The sequence below is a fragment of the Pelodiscus sinensis genome, chromosome 7 (assembly GCF_052426305.1).
Source record: "Pelodiscus sinensis isolate ZL-2025 chromosome 7, ASM5242630v1, whole genome shotgun sequence".
Classification (NCBI taxonomy): domain Eukaryota; kingdom Metazoa; phylum Chordata; order Testudines; family Trionychidae; genus Pelodiscus; species Pelodiscus sinensis.
Window position 1 is genome coordinate 27,944,758 of NC_143058.1, and position 21,459 is coordinate 27,966,216.

General features: G+C 42.4%; 1 protein-coding gene across 2 annotated transcripts in view; it reads left to right on the forward strand.

Moving 5' to 3' along the window:
• The window catches only part of KIF5C (kinesin family member 5C), a 135,437-nt gene that overhangs the window by 33,178 nt on the left and 80,800 nt on the right, over nt 1–21,459 (forward strand). Inside the window, exons 2-3 of one of the 2 annotated variants that reach the window (XM_075933349.2) lie at nt 10,948–11,035; nt 19,144–19,217. In XM_075933349.2, the coding sequence (XP_075789464.1) occupies nt 10,948–11,035; nt 19,144–19,217 (162 nt within the window). Of the gene's footprint in view, nt 1–10,944; nt 11,036–19,143; nt 19,218–21,459 lie in introns of both variants that reach the window. The other variant, XM_075933348.2, reaches the window with a different exon arrangement.

Consider the following 21,459-nt stretch of genomic DNA (forward strand, 5'->3'; position numbering starts at 1 on the left):
GAATTGCTCTTCAGTGCCTGTTTTGTACATAATTGCTTGGTCTCATTTATTTTTCAGTTGAGGATTAGAATTATTATCAGGATGTAATAGTTAATGGGAAATGCTGTTGGCATGCATTAATTATTGTATCCAGAAGAATTATGAGCTGAGTAATTTAGTTATCTGCAAAACCCTTTCTTACACCTTTCTTTAAATCTTCTTGTATTTAACCTGTTCTCTTTATTTAAAAAAAACCCAGAAGTTATGGTTAGAAATGGCCTCTTCCTTTTTATTTAATCAAACTTGTTAAAGGTTGACTTTCCAAATACATTTCTATTAATGATAATTCTGCTCGTACTCTGAAGCTAAGATAGCCATGGGAGTGTGAGATGGGTTCTGCTTGTCCTTGTGCATCAGCAGGAATTGTAAACTAAGTTTGTAGCTATATTATTTGTGAAGAAAGACCCCATTTAGATGTTCAAATCCAAGACTGACTTTCAAGGGAATGCTGTTAGCTCTTTCTTCTTGTAAATGGAACAAATTTGATATAGCAGTCATGATGTATCAATCTGGTCTCTACACTTAAAATGTAAGATGGCCTTAAACTTAATGTAGTAAGATATGTTTCAAAACTAATATAGGCTAGGAAGATGACATGAAATATCTGTTCTTGGCAATAATACCAGTATTAGACATGGGGAGGCTGAGTTAAAGATTGAGTGCCTCGGATAATACATTGCTTTCCATTCTCTCTAAAACGTATGTTCTTATGTCGTCTTTTAGGCATGCGACAAATATTCTATTCTTGTTTGTATTGCATGTGAATGGTGTCATTTTTAAAGTGTGTGTGATATAAATATGAATGCGCTAATATATATAATCGTATGACTTCATATATATTATTTATGTTAGTACTTTCTATGTCCTGGTGAATGTATTTTGCTTGATATGTTAAACCCAATTCTATTTTATTAATTTTAGCATCAACACCAAAAATCTGACATGAATTAGCAATGATGCCGAATAATGACAATTTCTTCCAAGTCATAGTTAAATACAATCCAACTAGTAAGCATGCTATATAGTCTAAAACTGTTCTTCCCTTCTGAGAGGATCAAAAGCATTTGCTGCCACTAAATGATAGTTACTGTCAGCCAGTCAGGGTCACACCCTTGAATGCACTTCAAAGGCATTAATGGAGCTGGATTAATGGGGGTGGGGAGGAGGTAGTGGCTCATTTAAGAATCCCCTCTCCCTTGATTGTTGTCAGTGGAAACTCACTGAGAGAGGGAGGCCCATCAACTCTGGCGGGGGGCTGTCAAAGCTCAAGTAAGCCACTGGCTCTTGCAAATAGTGGGGAGGGTATATTAAAACCTGAGCCCTCAAGAGTCTAGTTTGAGGTCCCTCTCCACCCAGAGTAGTTGTTTATCTCTTCAGGAAGTCTTTCACTTCCTAATGGCAGTAATCATCCACAAGATTGATGTGTGTGAGAGATGATTCTGACGTATAAACCAGGAGTTGTTCCACAGTGGCAAAGGCCAGATCTTCAAATCAGTTGAATGCAAGTTACATGAAATTTGAGAGTTGGTATTTGGAGCTAGCCGGTCATTCAGATGCAGCTAGACCTCTGGAATCTTGGTAGTTCTTACAAAGCAACCAACATCTTGAACGTCCAGGTTTATATTAGGGAAGTAAGCGACTAGTTGCTTTCTCCCTTCTTGTTGCCTCTATCCCATAGACCAGTGTTTCTCAAACAGTGGTATGCATACCCTTCGGGGTACACAAGAGAAGTCTGGGGGGTATGTCAACACAAGTGAAATTTGGCAAAAAATGTCCAGGATTTTGCCCTGCAAAGGGGATCAGGGAGGGAGTGGCGTATAGTGCCTATCAAATTGAATGTTTAGAGCCGTGCACCCGGATGTTAACAGCCGCTCTGTGCACGTGCCCCAGCACTGGTGGGAAAAGTGCATGGCTGCGGCGGCGGCTCCAGTGAGACACAGGGTAGTTCCAAGTTGGGGGGCCAGTTTGGGCAGGGGGAAAAAATCAATACCTCGGCTGCCTCTTCCAGTTTGTTTCCTCTCCAGCAGTCTCCCTGGGGTGCTCCAGTGGGGAGAACGGCTGAACCTGGAGCCCACCCCCACCAGCAGCTCCGTACAACGCATCCCCATTGCCTCTTCCCCGTGAGGCTGTGGAGAGGAGCTAAAAGCGGTGAAGTAGCACAATATATTTTACTCCAAATGACCCCCCACCCCGCATCAGTGACATAGCGAGAGGGGGTGGGGGCAGTTGCCCCCAGGTGATACAATAGGGACACCGCGCTAGAGTGGGAGCTCACAGCCCCTCGCAGCGAGCCCAGCGTTGGTGGACCACTTGCTCCTTGCAGTCAAGCCACATAGGCTGGGCTGGGCGGTAGGAGCAGGCACTTCAGAGGTAGGGTTATTGTATGTCCAGTGCCTGGCTCTGGGGGTCGGGAGGGGCAGTGGGTTAGAGTGGGGAGGCTGGGAGGTGCCTGGTTCTGGGGGAGGTGTGGGTGCATTGGGGGTACTTTTTTTAAGGGGTTCTTGGGAGTAACCCTTATCCTGTGGTGGCTGTCTGGTCACTCGCAAGGTGGGTGGGGTTAGGTAGGGATTTTACATCCCTACTGTGCAGCTGGGGGATGAGATTTGAAACTAATTCTGAGTGTGTCAAAACAATAAGAAATGGTGAGGTGAGTGGCAAAGTGAATAACAACGAGGAAGCCCATGGCACCTTAAAGACTAACAGATTTATTTGGTCATAAGCTTTCATGGACAAAGAAATTTCCACTTTGTCAGATGCACTGAAGTGGAACTTAGATATACTAGCACATGAAAAGGAGGAGATCTGAGTTGATGTGACTCCAGGGGCATTTCCAGCAAGGAAATGGATTGTGAGGCCAGGTGTTGGGACTGTGGACAGAGAGTATTGTGCATTGGGTCCTCTGGAGCTTCACAGTTGAGCCTCAGTGGCAAGATGAATCTGAGTTGGCCTCAAAAGAGTGCTGTGCTTTGGGATCAGCTGATGCTCCTCTTTCACAAGACCTTAGGAGACAGGAACATTGCCTGCTCTTTAGATTGTGTGTTAAATAGATTACTTATGAATTTCCAATTACTACTTTGAAGGCTGACAGGTTCTTGTCCCAGGATTAGACCCAGTTCTCGAGTCAGGAACTGAGTCATGTGTACAGTTGCAACACTCAATACTATAGGAAATCTTGTATATTTACAAATACATTTAGCACAGACAAACACTACAGCTTAACAAGATAGACAGGGAATGTGTGTCTGCATTTCTGTATACAGGCAGTCCCCGGGTTACATGGATCCGACTTACATCGGATCCCTACTTACAAACGGGGTGAGGCAACCCCGCACTAGCTGCTTCCCCCCAGCAGACCAGGGAGATGCGAAGCTAGCGCCCCCCACAGCAGACCAGGGAGACACGGAGCAGCTTTTCTCAGCAGACACCTCAGTTTGAGAATAAAGGACTGAGGGAAGTGAGGTGTGGGAGAATAGAACTGAGCTCTGGAGAAATGTTTGGCTAGAGTTTCCCCTACAATATGTACCAGTTCCGACTTACATACAAATTCAACTTAAGAACAAACCTACAGTCCCTATCTTGTACGTAACCCGGGGACTGCCTGTACTCACACCATTCCTTCTAGAACAACCTGAAAAGTTATCCATTGTCGTCTTCATCACCTTTCCCATTATCACCAGTGGTCATCATTCTGGCACCTCCCAAGGACTAAATCTCCTTCTCCTAATGCCCCTAGGCTGGAATATCACTTTTATAATATGTTAGGGTGACCATATTTGAACTTTCAAAAGAAGAGGAAACCTGGTGCTTGCCGTGCCACTGTGGCGGTGTCTGCTCCCCTTCACAGGAGGCCAGGCTTGGGAGCCGGCAAACTCGTCCCCATGAGTGCCAGGCTCGGGGATCAGGCTGATGCCTTGGTGCTGCCGGGGCTGCTGCTGCCCCTGCTGATTCTCATGGGGCTCTCGCTTCCCTGCTGCCCCGTCCGAAGAAGTGCAGCAGCATGGGCTCCAGTGGCACTGCCAACCAGCCAGCAGCCGGGGCTGCTGCGGGGCCAGGACGAGAGAGTGGGGGGCCAGGGAGGCTGCTGGCTGGGGCTCATCCTGGGGCATGAAGTTAAAGGCACCAAGGGGAGAAGTGGCATGGCTAGAAAATGAACCCAGGGATCTTGCTTCCCAGAATCCCTTCCTTTGCCCTGTTTGCCCCACCAAGCACCAGCTCCCACAGTCCTCACAGGGCTGAGTCTGGAACCCCCAAATCTAACCAACAGACCCACTCTCCACCGACAGGAAAGGAAAAAAGCCAGATATTCTAACGCCCAGTTCCTTGCTCTAACCCAGTGCCCCTGCCCTCCCCCAGAACCAGACTACTCGCACAGCCCTCCTGCTCTAACCCAATGCACCCACCCCTCCTGCAGAACCAGGGACATAAATCTAGCAGGATGGAGGGTAACGTCCTGGGTCTCACCAGAGCTGCTGCCACCACGTGCTTTTCTCTCCAGGTACAGAGAGCGGCTGTGAACAGTTGGATGTGCGGCTCCGAACATTCCATTTGACAGGCACGTGCTGCTGCCCCCTCCCCGATCTTCTTTGCAGGGCAAAAAATCCTGGATATTTTTTGCCATTTTAAAAAGCCGGCTGGAAGGATGCAGCCATCCCTCCCCCAGTAGGAAATGATTCCTTTTCTTCTTCTTTGTCTTTTCTCACCTTACTAATGGTGACATGTCTCTCTCTCACATTGATCTCAGCGTATTATCACATACGGTATGTCAATTGGTTACAATTGTTATATGGTTCTGTATTCTATTTGTTATTTCTGTCTTAACTGGTCATTCGGTCTCATCTTAACTGGTTATTTCCTATTTCTCCAAGTTGTAGTCTACCTGTTAAGATTGAGGATGTATTTGGAAATCCTTGTGCCATTGACAGTTGCTCTATCTTGTGAAAGGCTCTAAATATATGCACATGGACTTTGCTATCTATGTGGAAGTTCCCAGACACATGTAAACCAACTGTGCTACCTGGCTGGGTGAAAGGTCCTAGACATAGATATGCTAACTTTGCCTTAGGTCAGCATACAGGATGTGACTTATAGGTCCCTTATGTTACAGCCAAACTGCTTTAATTTAAACCTATTATAATACACACAATCAAAACCAGAAAGCAATAAGAAATCTATAAGGAAATATATCTACAAGCAAGCAGGTTAGCCCTATAGGCCACAGGAAGTAGCCATCTGAAATGAGTTTTCACCCAGGTGTACAATAATATTCCAGAATCTGCAAGGGGGCTGATTTACTAATCATGGCACAGAAGATTAGGGCAGTTGCAAGATCTTTTCCTACGGGTGACTGTAGGCTGGTGCAATATATTTTAGTAGAAGGAGTTGTAGGAAGCTGCCAGGTTTGATGAGGCTAGAAGATGTATGAATCCTGGGAAATGGGGAACTTTTGTAATTCTTCACAAAAATGTCATAGTTGGTCCCTGAGTTATCTATGCACAGTGGGGTCCCCCTCCCCAGCGGGGGAGAGGATATAGTTTTGGCGGTTGTGACAGCAGAAACTATTAACTGAGAGAGAGCCCTGTTGGGTTTCTGGGGGAGGCAGCCAAGCTAAGTGCTGGTGCCTCCTTGTGTCAGGTGTGCAGTGCAGGTCTTCATTCCATACAGACTTGATTATACTGCTTTCTCTACTGTACACTGATATGTAAGTACAATACTTATAGTCCATTTGATTTTGTAATTATTCAATAAAATGGGAAGGTAAGCAATTTGTCAGTAATGGTGTTCTGTGACACTTTTTTGTGTTTTTGTTTGATTTTTGTAAGTAAGTGGTTCAATGAGGTGAAACTTGAGGGTATATAAAACAAATCAGGCTTCTGAAAGGGGTCCAATAACCTAGAAAAGTTGACTAAACCACATCCCTTGCATCCTGTCTTTCTATGTGTCTGGGACAAACCATCCCTCTCCCTTTCTTACTCTTAACACCTAATTAGCTGAAGTGCTGCTGTTGCCCACAGTTGCTAGATTTGTACATCTGTGGGGAGAGAGCTCTCTGTGCATGGCATTCTTCACGGTACTTTCTCCTAGGTTCAGTCTCAAAAATAGCAAAATTACAGTGTGCACATGCTGTTTTAGTATCTGGGTTCCCTGAAGATTCTGTCTGCACTAGGCCTGTCCTACTCTGAAGCTGAATGGGTCTTCTTCCTGCAATTGCAGTTTTGGCTGGTGCAGACTGAGTCAGGTCAGAGCACTTGAACTGAGAGCAGGGGTTTTCTTTCTCTGTCTCTTTTCCTTCTAAAGGCAGATGCCTGTTTTGAATGCAGAGGGGTCAAAAGCCAGATCTGTAGGAAGCAGCACAGAAGTGAGGGTAACAATATCCCAAGCCCCCTTTTTGGGTCAGGACCCACAGTTTGAGGGTCTCCCCCAGTGAAATCTTTATAGTATAGGGTAAAAATACACAAAAGACCAGATTTCAGGCAAAGGAGAAGAGGGAAGACCAGATTTAATGGCCTATGATGTGTTTTTTATGGTTGTGAATTTGGCGGAGCCCTATTTATTATACCGAAGCCCTGGATCTAAACTGCTCCCCACTCTAGGAATTTGAATGCTTGTTCAAACTTGCGCCTTGGGTCCATCTCTAATTTTAGTGTGTGATTTCAGGGATGCCTCATAAGGTCAAAAGTTAATGTCTGGGTTATAGACAGCTGTGATGAATTAAGCAGCCTGATTTTCCATACTTATTCTTGCTATGAGTCTATAAGGTTTGAAGCTCTGCTTTCTGAAGTGCAAGAGATCATCTGGTTTGAAAATTAATGTGGTGAGACTGCTAGCAATGATGTAAAATAAATGAATTGGCATTTTTCAAGGGAATTGTATGAGGTAGTTTAACCTACATGGCATTTTTGAGCAGCTTGTGCATGCTCTTTAACGCTTTCATTTGAACAATAAAACAATGTAATGCTTGCAACTTGCAGAGAGTGCTTATGGTAAAATATTTCCCTTCCAGCTGTGTACAGCAAAATTCTGATTGTCTAACTGAGCTCTTGAAGACCTCTGGTACTTTTTGTTGTTGAACATTCATGATACAGCTAGATTCATTTGCCTTGGAGACTGGTGTTCTCTATGCACGTGGTATAACAGCATAGTTCAAGGTTTCCTGTATTGCTCGGCTACTGGGCCTTAACCCTAACCTGGGGCAAATATCTATGGGTATGTGTACACTTGCTCACTATCTCGAGATAGGGATGCAAATGTAGTGTACAGAAATTGCTAATGAAGCACGGGATTTAATTAGCATAATTGTGTCCGGCCGCCATTTTGAAATCGAATTCCCAGTGGCAACGGAACCCCAGGAAACCCTCAGTAGCAGTGGGGCCAGCAGTGGCTGGGCAGCCTAGGGCAGGGAAACCCTGAAGAGCCTCTGGAGGTATCAGGGCAAGCAGTAGCTGAACGGGGCTGGCGGCAGCTGGACAGCACTGGCTGGGGAACCCTTGGGAACCTCTTGGCGTCAACACGGTGTCTGGCAGGGGGAACCCTGTGGAGCTCCCGGCACAGCGGATGGGTAGGAGGATGAGAGGAGCCAGCAGTGGAGCAGCCAGCAGGGGATCATTGACTTCCCTTGGTCTGGCAAACTCAGTGGTCCAAGATGGCTCAGGTCCCAAGGGTACCGGACAAGGGAGGTCAAACCTGCATTTTTTTGAAATTCACACCTTCTTTATTCAGGAATAACTTCTCTATGTAGATAAACCTTTAGGAGATAAAAAAAGGTGTATGAGTGTGAGATGGACAGGCAACTACATTCATTTCCCATATGCCTCTAAAGTTCTGTGCTTTGAGAATATACCATGCATGCTTTATTATAACAGGACAGTACATAGTTTTATGTACCTCCAGCTTTTAAAAAAATGGCAATGTATATTCTTATCTACAGTTTTATATCTTAAGGCTGAGATTTTTCTAGTATTCTGCTTTATGTATTTTACTGCAGTTTGAGAACATTCAGAATGACAAAGTCATCAGGTGCATGGCTAGCTAAAAATAAATCAGAGCAGCTAGGGATGTAACAGTGTAACTGTTTAAATAGATAATGGATAAGCATCAGATTATCTGTTTCTGTTATGGTTAAACTCTTCACCAGCATGAGCTAGTTCCCGGCTGCCAGCCCTGCTCACGGGGAGCTTGCTGTTGCCCGTGCTGTGGGCTCTGCTGTATAAACTTTAGTGTAGATTGACAACCACAAGCCAGTGCATATAACCTGGTTCCTGTGCACACTGGCTCCAGCTGCTGGCCCTGCTCCTGGGGAGCTGTTTGCTGCTCCACAGTATAAAGCTTATACTGCAGATTCTACAGTGCAACCTGCTCCCTGAGAACAGAGCCAGCAGCATATGTTTTATAATGCAGACCTCCCAGTATGTGTAACCATGTAACCGCTAAGATGTTTAACAATTACAGCCATTGTTTTATATCCTTAAAAGCTACAATGGTGAATCAAGCACAGTTATTTGAACAGCCAATTACAAGTGGCAGATATGACTGGACGATAGACAAATCATGAGACCATTGTCAGATTTAGCCATCCATCAGTAACTTTACTCATTACAGGGATTTAAGTGCAGTGTCAGAACACCAGTCTTGGATTGGAAATATTACATTATTTGATAGCAAAATAGAGAAGAATTGGCTTCTGTTCTCTGTGGTGGTCACTGAAGAAATCTTACATTACATGATAGCCTATCATTTGCATGTTTTTATTGATCTGTGAGGAAGCTAGTTTTATTAAAAGGTAGATTTTTTTTTTTTTGTCTTCCATGTCACATACAGAATGGGAATTGACTGTCTAGGAAGGAGTACAGGCAGTCCCCGGGTTACGTACAAGATAGGGACTATAGGTTTGTTCTTAAGTTGAATTTGTATGTATGTCGGAACTGGCTCCAGATTCAACCGCTGCTGAAACTGATCAGCGGCTGACTACAGGAAGCCCTAGGCAGAGTTGCTCTGCCCCCGGCTTCCTGGAATCAGCCACTGATCAGTTTCAACAGCGGCTGAATCTGGACTCCTGGGACAGCTGGGGTGCTGCTGGGTAGGTCCCCGCAGGACCTACCCAGCAGCACCCCAGCTGCTCTACCCCAGGCGTCCCGCAACAAAAGCCTGGTCTGACCAGCAGACCAGGGAGACCCGAGAAAAGCCGCGGAGGCACAGAGGTCCCTCTGCGGCTTTGCTCCTGTCTCCCTGCCGTGCACTTGGGGTCATAGTGGGCCACAAGCTAAATATGAGTCAACAGTGTGACGCTGTTGTAAAAAAAAGCAAACATGATGCTTGGATGCGTCATGAGTGTTGTGAGCAAGGCACGAGAAGTCATTCTTTCACTCTACTCTGCGCTGATTAGGCCTCAATTGGAGTATTGTGTTCAGTTCTGGGCACCATATTTCAAGAAAGATGTGGAGTAATTGGAGAAGGTCCAGAGAAGAGCAACAAGAATGATGAAAGGTCTAGAGAACAGGACCTATGAAGGAAGACTGAAAGAATTGAGCTCCTTTAGTTTGGAAAGGAGAAGGCTGAGGGGACATGATAGTGGTTTTCAGGGATCTAAAAGGGTGTCACAAGAAAGAGGGAGGAAAATTGTTCTCCTTGGTCTCTGAGGATAGGACATAAAGCAATGGTGTTAAACTGCAGCAAGGGAAGTTGAGGTTGGACATTAGGAAAAACTTCCTAACTGTCAGGGTAATTAAACAGTGGAATAAATTGGCTAGGGAGGTTGTGGAATCTCTATCTCTGGATATATTTAAGAGCAAGTTAGACAGACAGCTATCTGGGATGGTCTAGAGTCTAGATGGTACTGAGTCCTGCCATGAGGGCAGGGGACTGGACTCGATGACCTCTCGAGGTCCCTTCCAGTTCTCGCGTTCTGTCATTCTATGTCAAAGGTTTATTTCAGGATAGTTAGCATGTATTTCTTTGTCACCAATACATGTTGCTGACAGAAGGAAGATAAGCGGATTCAACTTTGTTAATGCATGCACATAATTTCCCCTTATTTATTCAGGTATTTTTAGTGCGCCATTTGTTATGGTATTTAGAAGCCAGGGCTAACTTAATTTCTATGACAGGATCATCCTCTGCAACCTGATAAAATCTCCAAAGCTGAATGTTTTTGTTTTGTTACATATAAATACATGCTTTACTTTCATATTGGTTTCTAGTACACAGAAGCATTCCTAATGTTGAGGTTGAAAACCTCATAATTCTTGGAGTAAAAAACCAATCCACAATAGCTAGGCATATAGTCTACTAACTGGTTAGGCCTTAGTTTATTTTCTGTGGTTACTGCTATGCTTTAACTTAGCAGAAGTCCAGCTGTTCTGGCCAAATCAAAATGTGCTAACCGTCAAGATTGGTTTGGGGATGGATGGGCAGAAATGTGGGTCTTTGAAAACTGATAATTTGAATTGATTTGGTCAGTCTTCAGTAATCATTACCCGTACAGTTAAAAAGGTAGAAAGTTGTGATGAACATTGATACAGATTCCTTTTCAATCAGAGATTTGGGTGGGAAATATGGATCTTCTCTCAAATCCTGGGAGAGAGGGGGAAGTGCTCAGGATTACAGTAGTACATTAGGATTACATTTTAGTCTATTGTTTACTGACACTTTCTTTAACTTTATCTAATTTAATAAGCCAAATACAGAGGAAATTTAAGGAAAACATATTTGTTAATGACTCAGAACAAAATTTCAGTCATTAGATGTGCCATTCAGTCTTTGTTTTGTTCCCCAAAATAATCATTATTTCTTTTGCATTGGACTGGACACTTTCCCTAATTTAAACATGGTGGGTACTAAATGGGTTCTGTCTTCTTACTGCTTTTGTTACAGGGTTTTATAACTTTCTAAAACCGTGTTTTATTATTTCAGCAGGCAAAGCCTTATGTCTTTGATAGAGTGTTACCACCAAACACAACCCAGGAACAAGTTTATAATGCCTGCGCTAAGCAAATTGTTAAAGGTAAGTCACATCGCAATTGTTGTATCTTACAGCAAATGTAAAAGTGAGTTGTGTTTATTGGTTTAACTGTAAAGCCTGGATTCAAGTATCAAAGTGTGTTGTCCCATTTAAACTGGAGTTCAGTCCTAGTAGGAACCAGCTTTGAAATGAGTTTTAAAAGAAGCTTCTGCTAACATGGTTTAAACACAATTTGCTTAGTGAGTGTGGATTAATTTTAAAATACTGTCAGAAACCATTTTACAATATCTAGGTCAGGAAAGCACTTCATCTAGAAAATCACTTTACATGATTGTTTTGACATATTTTTATCTGCTGCACCATGAGCAAGGAAACTGTTTTAATACTCACGTTAGCAGAAACTGCTTTAATCTCCTTCCCCTACAAAACAACAGCTTTAATCTCCTTCCCCTACTTTCCAAATTTTCCTAAATGTGGAGAAAACTACAGGACAGAGCTTTGCCATCTATCCATCTGAAGATGGTAGAGTCGTTTCAAGAAAGACGTGAAACTTCCTTTTTGCTAAAAGAATAGAGATTAGCTGCTGCTTAGGTGTTTTACTAGTTCAATTTGTGGCCTCATTTGTTCTCCTCTTAGACAAAAAACATTAAGGGCTTGGACCTGCTGCTCCTTTATGTACAGATAGTACCCAAAGAGGGAGCTAAACACACCAAAAAGTATGCGTGCTCTGCAGCTGGGAGCATGTCTCCCAGCCCAGGTAGACAGAGATGAGTTCAGTTCTGCTCAATGTAGTGTGCTTAAAAATAGCAATGTGGACTTTGAGGCAGGAGCAGTAGCATAGGCTAGCCACCAACGTATGAGTTTGCCTGACCCTCGAGTCTGATCTTGGTTGGCTAATGCATGCCAGCCCCTGTACTACAGTGTCCACATAGCTGTTTTTAGCATGATAGCTCAAGCAGAGCTTGCATGTGTCTGCCTGCATTGGGTTGGGAGGCATGTGCCAAAAAGCAGTGTAAACCTACTTTAGATTGCACCCCTACATCTGTGGAAAAAAAATACTAGGACTTATTTCACATCTGTGATTTAACTGGAAAACCCTGAACTTATTTGACCTTCTCTCCCTACCCCATAAGGATCTGATCCTGAAGTGGCAGGGCTTTGTAGTTATTCAGTGTCTCTCAGGCTCAGCCCAGATCTGATCCATAATGGCAAATAAGATGCCCAGGCTGATGGCATTTTTTTAATGTGGAAAATCACTTGACAAACTTGTCGGCAGCTTCTTAATGCTATTTTAGAGTTTTTAAAATGCTGATTTAATGCAGCGTTACACAGCGAGAGGCATGCTACCTTGGGAGAGTGGAGGGCTGGCTGGGGAAGTATGCACAGACCTCAATTATTCTCCAGAATCTCACCCTCCACCCCCACATGAAAACTGTGTCTTCAGCTGTTAGGGCTGTAAAGGAAATCTTGAAAACATGAAGTGAGTGTAACAGATGGAGATCCATTTACCTGAGTTCCCAGAGAGCCTAAACCAGCGCTCTGAGGTATGAACTGCCTTTTTCTTTTCAGTGGGGTTTAATTTTGATGCTCATGTTCTTGTTTTAAATGTCAACGTTAACTTTTTGTCATGACTCAAGATTTTTTTTAAAAACGTATTCTATTAGGAAGATCTACACTCACTATTCTCCAAGGAGGGGACCAAACTGTAGTGATTGTCCAAATTAGGAAGGACCTGCCTTCAGCAACAAAATAGAAGTTGGATTGGGGGAAGTAAGGAAATGATTGGTTTCATATTCCTGAATCGGGGCTCATCTTCTAAAAGTTTTACAATAACACTGATTTAATGTGGTCCATTGACATTATTTGCTAATGTTATCTTGTTGGCATCCATGATGCCTGAATCATTGTTTTCATTTAAGTAGCTTTTGGATAGTTACTTTGCATCCTTACTCAAATAATACTCTCTCAGCACCAGTGGTTTCATTGTGATTAATATAATTGTAGAGAAGACCAGCTGGCTTAATGGCTGACCACTGGTTTCTAAATTGATGCTTATTATAATCACAATGGCATTCGATTTTTTTAAATTAGGACTTTTAGCAAAAGCGCAGAAAAACTATTCTTTTTAATGAACAGGAGTAGCTAAGCCAAATTATTTCCATATCCCTATATATAAAACCATACACTTTTGTACAGGAACAATCTATCTTGCGTAGTAATCTAGGTTTTAGAGAAATTAGTGAATCTTTCCTGCTTGGTAACTTTTGTAAAAGCCATTGTAACATGTAGTGGTGAATTGTTTAGTCATTCTTTCTTATGCTCTATTTTTTCCCCCTCCTGTTGCTTCCCACTATGACCTGGTTTTTTATCATTGGAAAAAAGGCTTCATTTTTTTCCTGTACAGAGAGATGATTGTCTGCGGCCTTTGTTTTTCATGCACTGTCCTATAGGAAGAATACTGCTGACTGAAATGAATTTAACAAAACTGTCTAGTAACCATGGTGTTTAAGTACATGGTCAATATATAATGGCCAAAGTAGCTATTCAGTTGGCTTTGCTTTTTAGTTTTTTGCAATTTTTACTGTGTGTCCGTGTGCAGCCTTGGAAGAAGAGACAATGAGTTGTTTTTAATGATTTCTTTGTGGTAATTGCTTTCTTGTTAGTTAGCGTTGAATAGCTTATTGACTATTTCAGTTATTCATGTCCTTTTAAAAATATTTAATGATCTAATTGTAGGCAGAAGAGAATTATACTGCCTACCTATAGGATAATTGATTCAACATTGTGTTTTTAAAACTGTACATTGTTTGATTATGTTTGATGTGTGAAAGTCTTGGGGTTTTGTACTAGATATAAATACCGGAATGAGCAGTCAGTCACACACACGTTCTCTCTAGATGCATATTTAAAAAAGGCTTGTTCTGCTCATGAATTCTGAGAGGAAAGCATTTAATTCTCCACAGAAAATAGGGGCACTGAAGTTTAAAAACATAGGCGCAAGAAAACTCTAATTATATTACATTGTCTACAAACTGATTTAAGGACGTGAGTGGCCCTACTTTGAAGCTAAAGTGTTCTTCTTAGCACTTAACACAGAGTTAAGGCTATTCTTTAGCACTGCTTAAAAAAGAAACCAGCTCTGTGAAAAGGTAAAAGTATAAGAGGACAGGAATAATAAAGGGGGAAAATGAATGGAATAGGCCAGATATCTGGCCACATATGACATGAGCATCCTTGAACAGCATTTACTTATATTTACCCCACAGTCATAGCTTGGTGACTGAGTTCACTGTGTTGATAGAGGGCTGGAGAGGGAAGGCATAAGAGTACAGAGGAATATCCTGGATTAAGGATTAGTGTAGATTTTAGTGAGTTTGAAGAAAAGCATAACACTTACTGTGTTTGTAGAGAAAGGGTGGATCAGGAATTAAGACTGACTCAGTAGAGGGGCACTCATGTCCATAAATGTGTACAGACCCTCTCTCACTCCATGCTCCTTTGCAGGAGATGCAGCCAGTGAGGGCAATATAACTAAAGGCTAGAGCAAACATCTCTCTCTCAAAGGAAGAAGACATTTTAGGTTTTCCACTGTGGAATCCTCTTTGTATATTACAGCAGAGCCTAAATGTTCTAGGCTCTATCTCTTCTAAATGAAGAGAAAGATAGTCCATGTCATGAAGATTATAAACGAGTTGACCAGAAAACAGATTGGCAAAAGGGAGAGAAAATAAAGCAATAAGGACTAAGTGTGTATGTGCACCTGTGAGTACGCACACATCCATCCAAAGGTGGTGCGAGAGAACCTGAATCTACAACTTTCAGTCCCTTAGTGGTGAAGACCAACCCCTTGTATTACTTGATTCTGGAGCCTGTGAAGGTTGTATAGTAAGTGTGCAATGTGCCACTTCGACATACTGGGACGTAATCCAGACTAACGAGTAGCTGTGTCACCCCGGCCTTGTAATCTGGGGTGCCCCTTATACTGCCGTGCTGCTGTAGTTTCCAAGCTTGACTGCTCACAAATATCGTCCAGCATCATGTATTCGCTACCCAGTATGTTTGTGTGCTGAGCCAGTCATGGCTTGGTTCTTACCAGCTGTGGTTATGCTGCAGAGTGATCCCAGTATACTCCCAGGTTCCCCAGAAATGTATGTCTTCTACTGCTCAGCCCTCTCCTGGACAGTACAAGTATTAAGTCCATTATTCCTTTAAGGCAGTTGTTCCTATTGTGGTGCACTGTCCACTAGTGGTCCGTGACCATTTTGCAGGTGGGTCGCAGGCTCAGGGCTCACCCCCCCGCCACCTGCCCCTGGCTCCACAGTGGGGAACCTGCACAGGTGCTCCAACCCCGCATGCCCCTTCTTGCAAAGTTGGTTTTCTACTGTGTGAATTTCCTACTGTGTGAGTCTCACAGGCCGGATCCAGCTCACAGAGTAGAGGCAGCAGCTCTGTGCACTGCCACGCTGCCCTCCCCCAGCTGGGGAAATGGCAGCGCAGGAACCTGCTCACTCGGAGGCTTTTCCCAGTGCTCCCATTGGCCAGAATCCTGGCCAAACTCCCACCCCTAGCTCATTCCTGCATGCATCCTCCCAGCCAGACTCCTCCACCCCACCCTGCGTCCATTTTCCAATGGGGTGGTGAGCTGGTGGTCCACAGAAGGATTTGTGTTAAGCAGAGTGGGCTGTGGGCCAAAAAGTTTGAGAACCACTGCTTTAAGGGAATGCTATGCTGTTTTATTTTAAATGCTGAAAATTTAAACAAACTTGTTTTACTGGGGGGATGGCAAATGGGGGAGTCGATGGGGCTCTGGGCAGAGGTGGGGCAGGGAGCTAACATCTCCAGGGGAAGCTTTACCCACCAGCTGTGCTCCTACCTCTTCACCATGATGCACCCTTCTCACACGTAACTGTGGCACCCCGCGTGGTCATCCATTCCTAAGTTGGCTCTGGTTCTCAAGTCTCTTCTGCTTTCACTACTGCCATGCTCTCTCCCAGATTCTCAATGCTTTAGGCATTCCTCTCTGTCCAGCCACCTACAGCCACCCTCCCAGGCATTGTCTGGCAGCTGGCTCAACAGATAGAAACTCAACATTAGTGTTTCTAGGGCAATCCATTAAAATCTTTTTTATTAGCCTCAAAAATAAAAAGGTAAATGAGGTGCCTGCCTCTGTCCTTTTAACCATCATGTCTTCCAAATACCTTGTCCGATGAGCCTCAAGCTTTAGAACAATAGTGTGAAAATTGTGGTCATGAAATTACAAGTCAACTTGTTTGGTGTTTGTGTAGGGATAATGGTGGTTAGAAATAGGGCTATAAATAATTGAAGGATAGCTCCAACCAGACCTCTGGGAATCTGTTGTCTTTCTAATATTCAGGCTAATACTGCCATAGGCATTTCTGTCTGTCCACGCTCACACTTGATTTAACTGCAAATCAATAAGATACTTCTTCCAAAAAAAAAAAAAAAAAAGAATTCTGAATGAATGTTTTGAAATAAAGAGAAACTCTGACCTGTTTAGAGGTCCCTTGGTAAATAGAAGGGACTGAAGTGAATTAATGGACTAGATTGATTATATCTGAGTCAACTTCTTTTAATACCCTTTTTTCCATTTGTGAATTTATTACAGGCGTTCTTTGCCTAGGAAAGGGAAAGCTACATTTTATTTGTGATATCTCCTTTTTTCCCCATAAATATAGTAAGAAGATCTGAGTGCAAATGTATTTTATCAGTTGGGTGCATAGATACTCTGTATCATTATCTAATTGTTTGATTTCAGGGCTTGGAAAATTCACCCAGTAATATTAGTCTGAGTTCTTAAAAATAGCAGAGTCTTACGAACATGTGTGTATATTTTTCCCCACCTCTGCCTGAAAATCTCACTTACGTTGTTTATAAACAATGTATACTGTTGTGTGTTGCAACATTGTAACAATTAACTTTCTTTCTAATATATTTTAGAAAATATAACTTCACTCCTTTCCCAATCCTATTGTGTGTTGGATCATGTTATCTCTTTTGTCTTCGGTCTCTGCTCTTTTTCATTTTCAGCTTTCCTGTTCATTTATATTTTCAACTGTCTTCCTGTATTTTCTTTTTTGTCCCCTTTTCTCCTCTTCATCTCTCCCCCTCCTAATATAGCCTGTTACTCTTTCCTTCTCACTGGGCCCCTCCATACACATCCTGATGCCCATCAACCAGCACTGAAACAGGTTTGAAATGTTAGTGGGTCTGATAGCAATAGAGGACTAAACTTAAAGACCAAAGTCTGCTAGGTAAGATGGATGGACTGTTGCCAAAGGGCAGTACCAAGGTGAGGATTTATTTCTTCTCATCTTGTATGGGCAGGAGAAAGGACAAAGTACCCGGGTCACTACCGAGTTTGTCTCTGAATTGTGCCAAGGACTCTGGTTGGTTGATTTTTTTTTTTCAAGCTAGCCTGCAGCTCAGAGTTGGTTGACCAATTTGAAGTCTTCATTCAGCCTTTTCTATGTGCTAAAAGGGGTGGGTGACAGCTAGCCCCTCACCCCGTACACAATCTCTCTCGCTCTTCTCCCCTCCCCCCCCCTGCTGCTACAGTGGCAGGTGGTGTGTCTCTGGTGCTTTATACCTCCACTCAGTGGCAAGAGGTGTGTCAGAATGGGACACACTGCCACGCTGAGAGTGTATCTACACTGCAAAAGCTGCACACAGCGGAGCCAAGCTAGGTGTGCTTGAGTCCTATCCCAGTGATGAAGACACTTCTGTGTGAGCGTCAAGTCAGGCAAGCGAGCAGCATACATACCCAGGCTTGTGCTTTCCAGAGTAGTTGAGGGCTATGCTGGCTCCAGTGCCCACCTCTGAGTAAAATTTCAGCAACAGAAACTGAGGAGGTATTCATTTTTCACTTAATGGCACAAGGAAACAGTGAGCAGCCACAGAGGACCTGTCCCTTGCAGAAACCCAGGAAAGCAGCATTGCATTGGTTATAATCTATTCATATTCTGTGATTTGGTTTGCTTGTTTACTGGCAGCTGTAAGGATTAGAAATTTGAATCTTTTAGTATTTGTAATAAAAGCTGCAGAAGTAGATGGCCATTGCCCAGGAAAGCTTCCTGCTCTCAGCTTACAGCTCGCTAATAATCTATTGCAGGGGTGTGGAACCATTTTTGGGTTGAGAGCTGCATACAAGTGAGAAATCAGGCCTTCCCCTGCAATCTTCACTGAGAGAGACACTCCCCACATTCTCCTTGCATACCAGAGCCTCGGAGGGGGGCATGCTAGTAGATTTTTTTTGTGCTTCAGCCCTGTGGGGGATGGTGCGGGAGCTGTAGCACCAGCACAGGCTCCCTAATGCTGAGGGGCAGCCCTGAGCCTTGAGGGCCAAATTCGGACAAGCCAGGGCCAGCATCTGTCTCCTCACGCCTTAGGTTCCCCACTCCCGCTCTAGTGATATTTGCAGAAACTTACATTTTATGGGGTTTTTTTTTATACAGTGTGTATCTTTTGTATGATAACCAGAAAGTTCTAAATACTGAGTTATCCCATTTCTATTTATTTTTAGATTTTTATAGAAACTTTGATATGTATCCATTCCATAATTTAAAAATCTCCTGTTAATAACACATCATAAAGGATTGTTTACCTTGCCGTAAAAATTAAATATTCACCAGCAAATACATCCAGAATAAAATAAACTCCAAATCATCCAGTTGCCCTCTACCCAATACTCCCTGGAAAATTAATGACACTGAAAATTGCCAATACCATGGATATGGGAAGTGATAGATATCAACCTTAACAAGTTTTCCATTTTCTCTCCAGTACTTGATAAATTTAGGGAGTTCAGATGACTTTCTAAATATCCAAATTGGATCTTGTAAAGAAATTCCATTTTTCATTAACATATCATATTTCATAACAGATCTTGTAAAGAAATTCCATTTTTCATTAACATCTTTAACATTTCATTAACATATCATATTTCATAACAGATCTTGTAAAGAAATTCCATTTTTCATTAACACAGTGCACCTGTGTGTTTCTATTTCTTTTCACAAATTTCTTCCCTGTTGAATTTGATGAATGTAAATGGCGATTTGCTCAACACTTCCCTGAAAATGCAGTATTTAAGACAACAGCAAGGATTTTGATTATTTTCTTCTTTCCTGTAGATGTTCTTGAAGGCTACAATGGAACAATTTTTGCATATGGACAGACATCTTCAGGAAAAACACATACAATGGAGGTAAAGTAGTAATATTTTGTTGTAATTGGGGAGGAATTGGAAATTAAATATGATCAGTTTCTTCAGACAATATGGATGTTTAGAAAAATGAATTGTGGCATGTAAGAAGACAGACAGAAGTCTTATTTTTCATGTAGAAATTTCTTCAGTACGTAATTTTCTTCAAAGGTTTTTATCAATAAGTAACTGAAATAAGGAATAGTGAATGACAAGTGCAAACAACTGTAGCTTCAACAGATTTATAGTACCAGGTTTAGGTGTATATATTTTTAGAGGTTTTTTTAAATGGGATTTATTAATCACAAAACAAAAGCAATAATAAGGTTTTGTGTTTTTCATTTTGCATGCAGCATTGTGAAAATTGATCCTTCAATTTTTTTGTTTTTCTCATTTGCAATCCTCTTCTGGGAATTCTACTCACGCATGCTGCAGCATAAAAAGCTGAGCTTGTGAATCATTGCTCTTGAAGAGAGGAATGCAAGGCCAAAGGCTGAAGTCCTGAATGTATCCATGTTTCCAGCACTGAGAAGTACAATGTAGTCTGCAGCTCCAGGGCATCTTACCCTTAGCAAGTGAAAAGCACCCTACAAGCAGAGGCAGTTAGATGATTTGATCTCTAGATGCAGTTCTCTAAATGTCCGTGAACATATGTTACGGGCTTACTTTCATTGGATGTAGTTTGAATGTTGGGCTGAGATGTCTTGCAGTAAGAACCTCCCAAAATCAGTCTCTAAGAAGCTGGCTAACGGTCCACCCTCTCCCCCAGCATATTTTCATTTCAAGCTACAAACCATAAATAGAAGGTTGATAGTATTTGTGACTCTGTAAAAGAAACAGCTCCAGCCAGGAAAGAAGTCCTCCTCAAACTTGTTGAGTAACATCTAGCAGATTTGGCTCATGATTAATATGAGAGACCTAAGTAACCACTTTTTTGTTTTGTTTCCAGGTACTTGTAGTGGTGGTGTTTGATTGCTACAGTTGCTCCTTTACAGAGGGATGGCTCATGTGTAACTAAGTCTTACCTTTGCCTCCCATGGAAACTTAGGGCTGGGGTGGCAGGGGAGAGGAATCATCAACTCACTCCACACAGATAATCCACCAGCTCAAAATGTAATTAAATCAAAATGTCTGCAGGGTTTGAGCTTGTGCTTCCACATACTAAGAGGAAAAATCTCTTACAGTCAATTTTTATTCAGAATTACAGACTGATAAGGAAAACTGGCTGCTGTTGGAAAAGAGGCATGTTCTTCCTTTTTTATTAAAATAATAAAGCCACCCGTCACACTTAAAGAGGAATCAAGTTTGTGTTAATCTTTAATCCCTCTTTTTAACTCAACATCCTCTTGTAATGCTATTACAGTATTTTGAAGAAGCAAAACATAAGCCGATCTAAAATTGAAGAAATATTAAATCCTCAAGGTGAAGCTTTTATGGTAGATTTTCTGTAATATATATGTGAAGCATTTCATGTTTCAGTGTTACACTTAACAGGACAAAATAGTACAACAGAGCTCTGGTAAACCTATCTTGCTTGCATTTGTAACTTGCATAGGGAAAGTCTGAGAGTGCCTCACTGAACTATAAGACTCTTCATCAAACTACAGGTGTGTGGGGGGGTAACTTTTTCTTTTGTCCACCAGTTAGGGTTGCCAGGGGTCCAGGATTCACCTGGATAATCTGGTATTTTCACCTCCTGTACAGTAAAAAATAAATAAATAAATAAAAAATCAGAGAATCCCAGACACCTGAGAGGTGCGTGTGTGATTTTTTTTTTTTTTTTTTTTTTTTTGCTTTGCTTTGCTTTGCTTAACAACTTTGGTCTCCCCCTCCTTTCTTCCCCCCCTTCAACAGAATTTTTTCCCAGTGTTTTTTTTTGTGGGGGGGGGGGGAAAGAGGGGAGTGTTTGGTCTTTTTGTTTCAACCATCTGGCAACCCTACCACCAGTCTCAATAAGTTTACACTTATATTGATTACATGGCCTTTGAACTCACTCTAGACTCTTCAGTAGCTAGTCTGCCATAGGAGTGGTTATATCAATATTCTGAAATACGAGCACTGTCTCTGTTCCCCTTTGCTAGCTGCTGCTCCTATCCCATGTTAAAATGTGGTAATTAATGTTCTTATTAAAATGAAGGGTATTAATGAGCAAAGCACTGTCAGGATAGCAACAGAAGAACTTGCCTCCAAGCCATTCTTGAGGTCACGACTGGAATAATGAGAATTGTATAGCTTTAATGTCTGC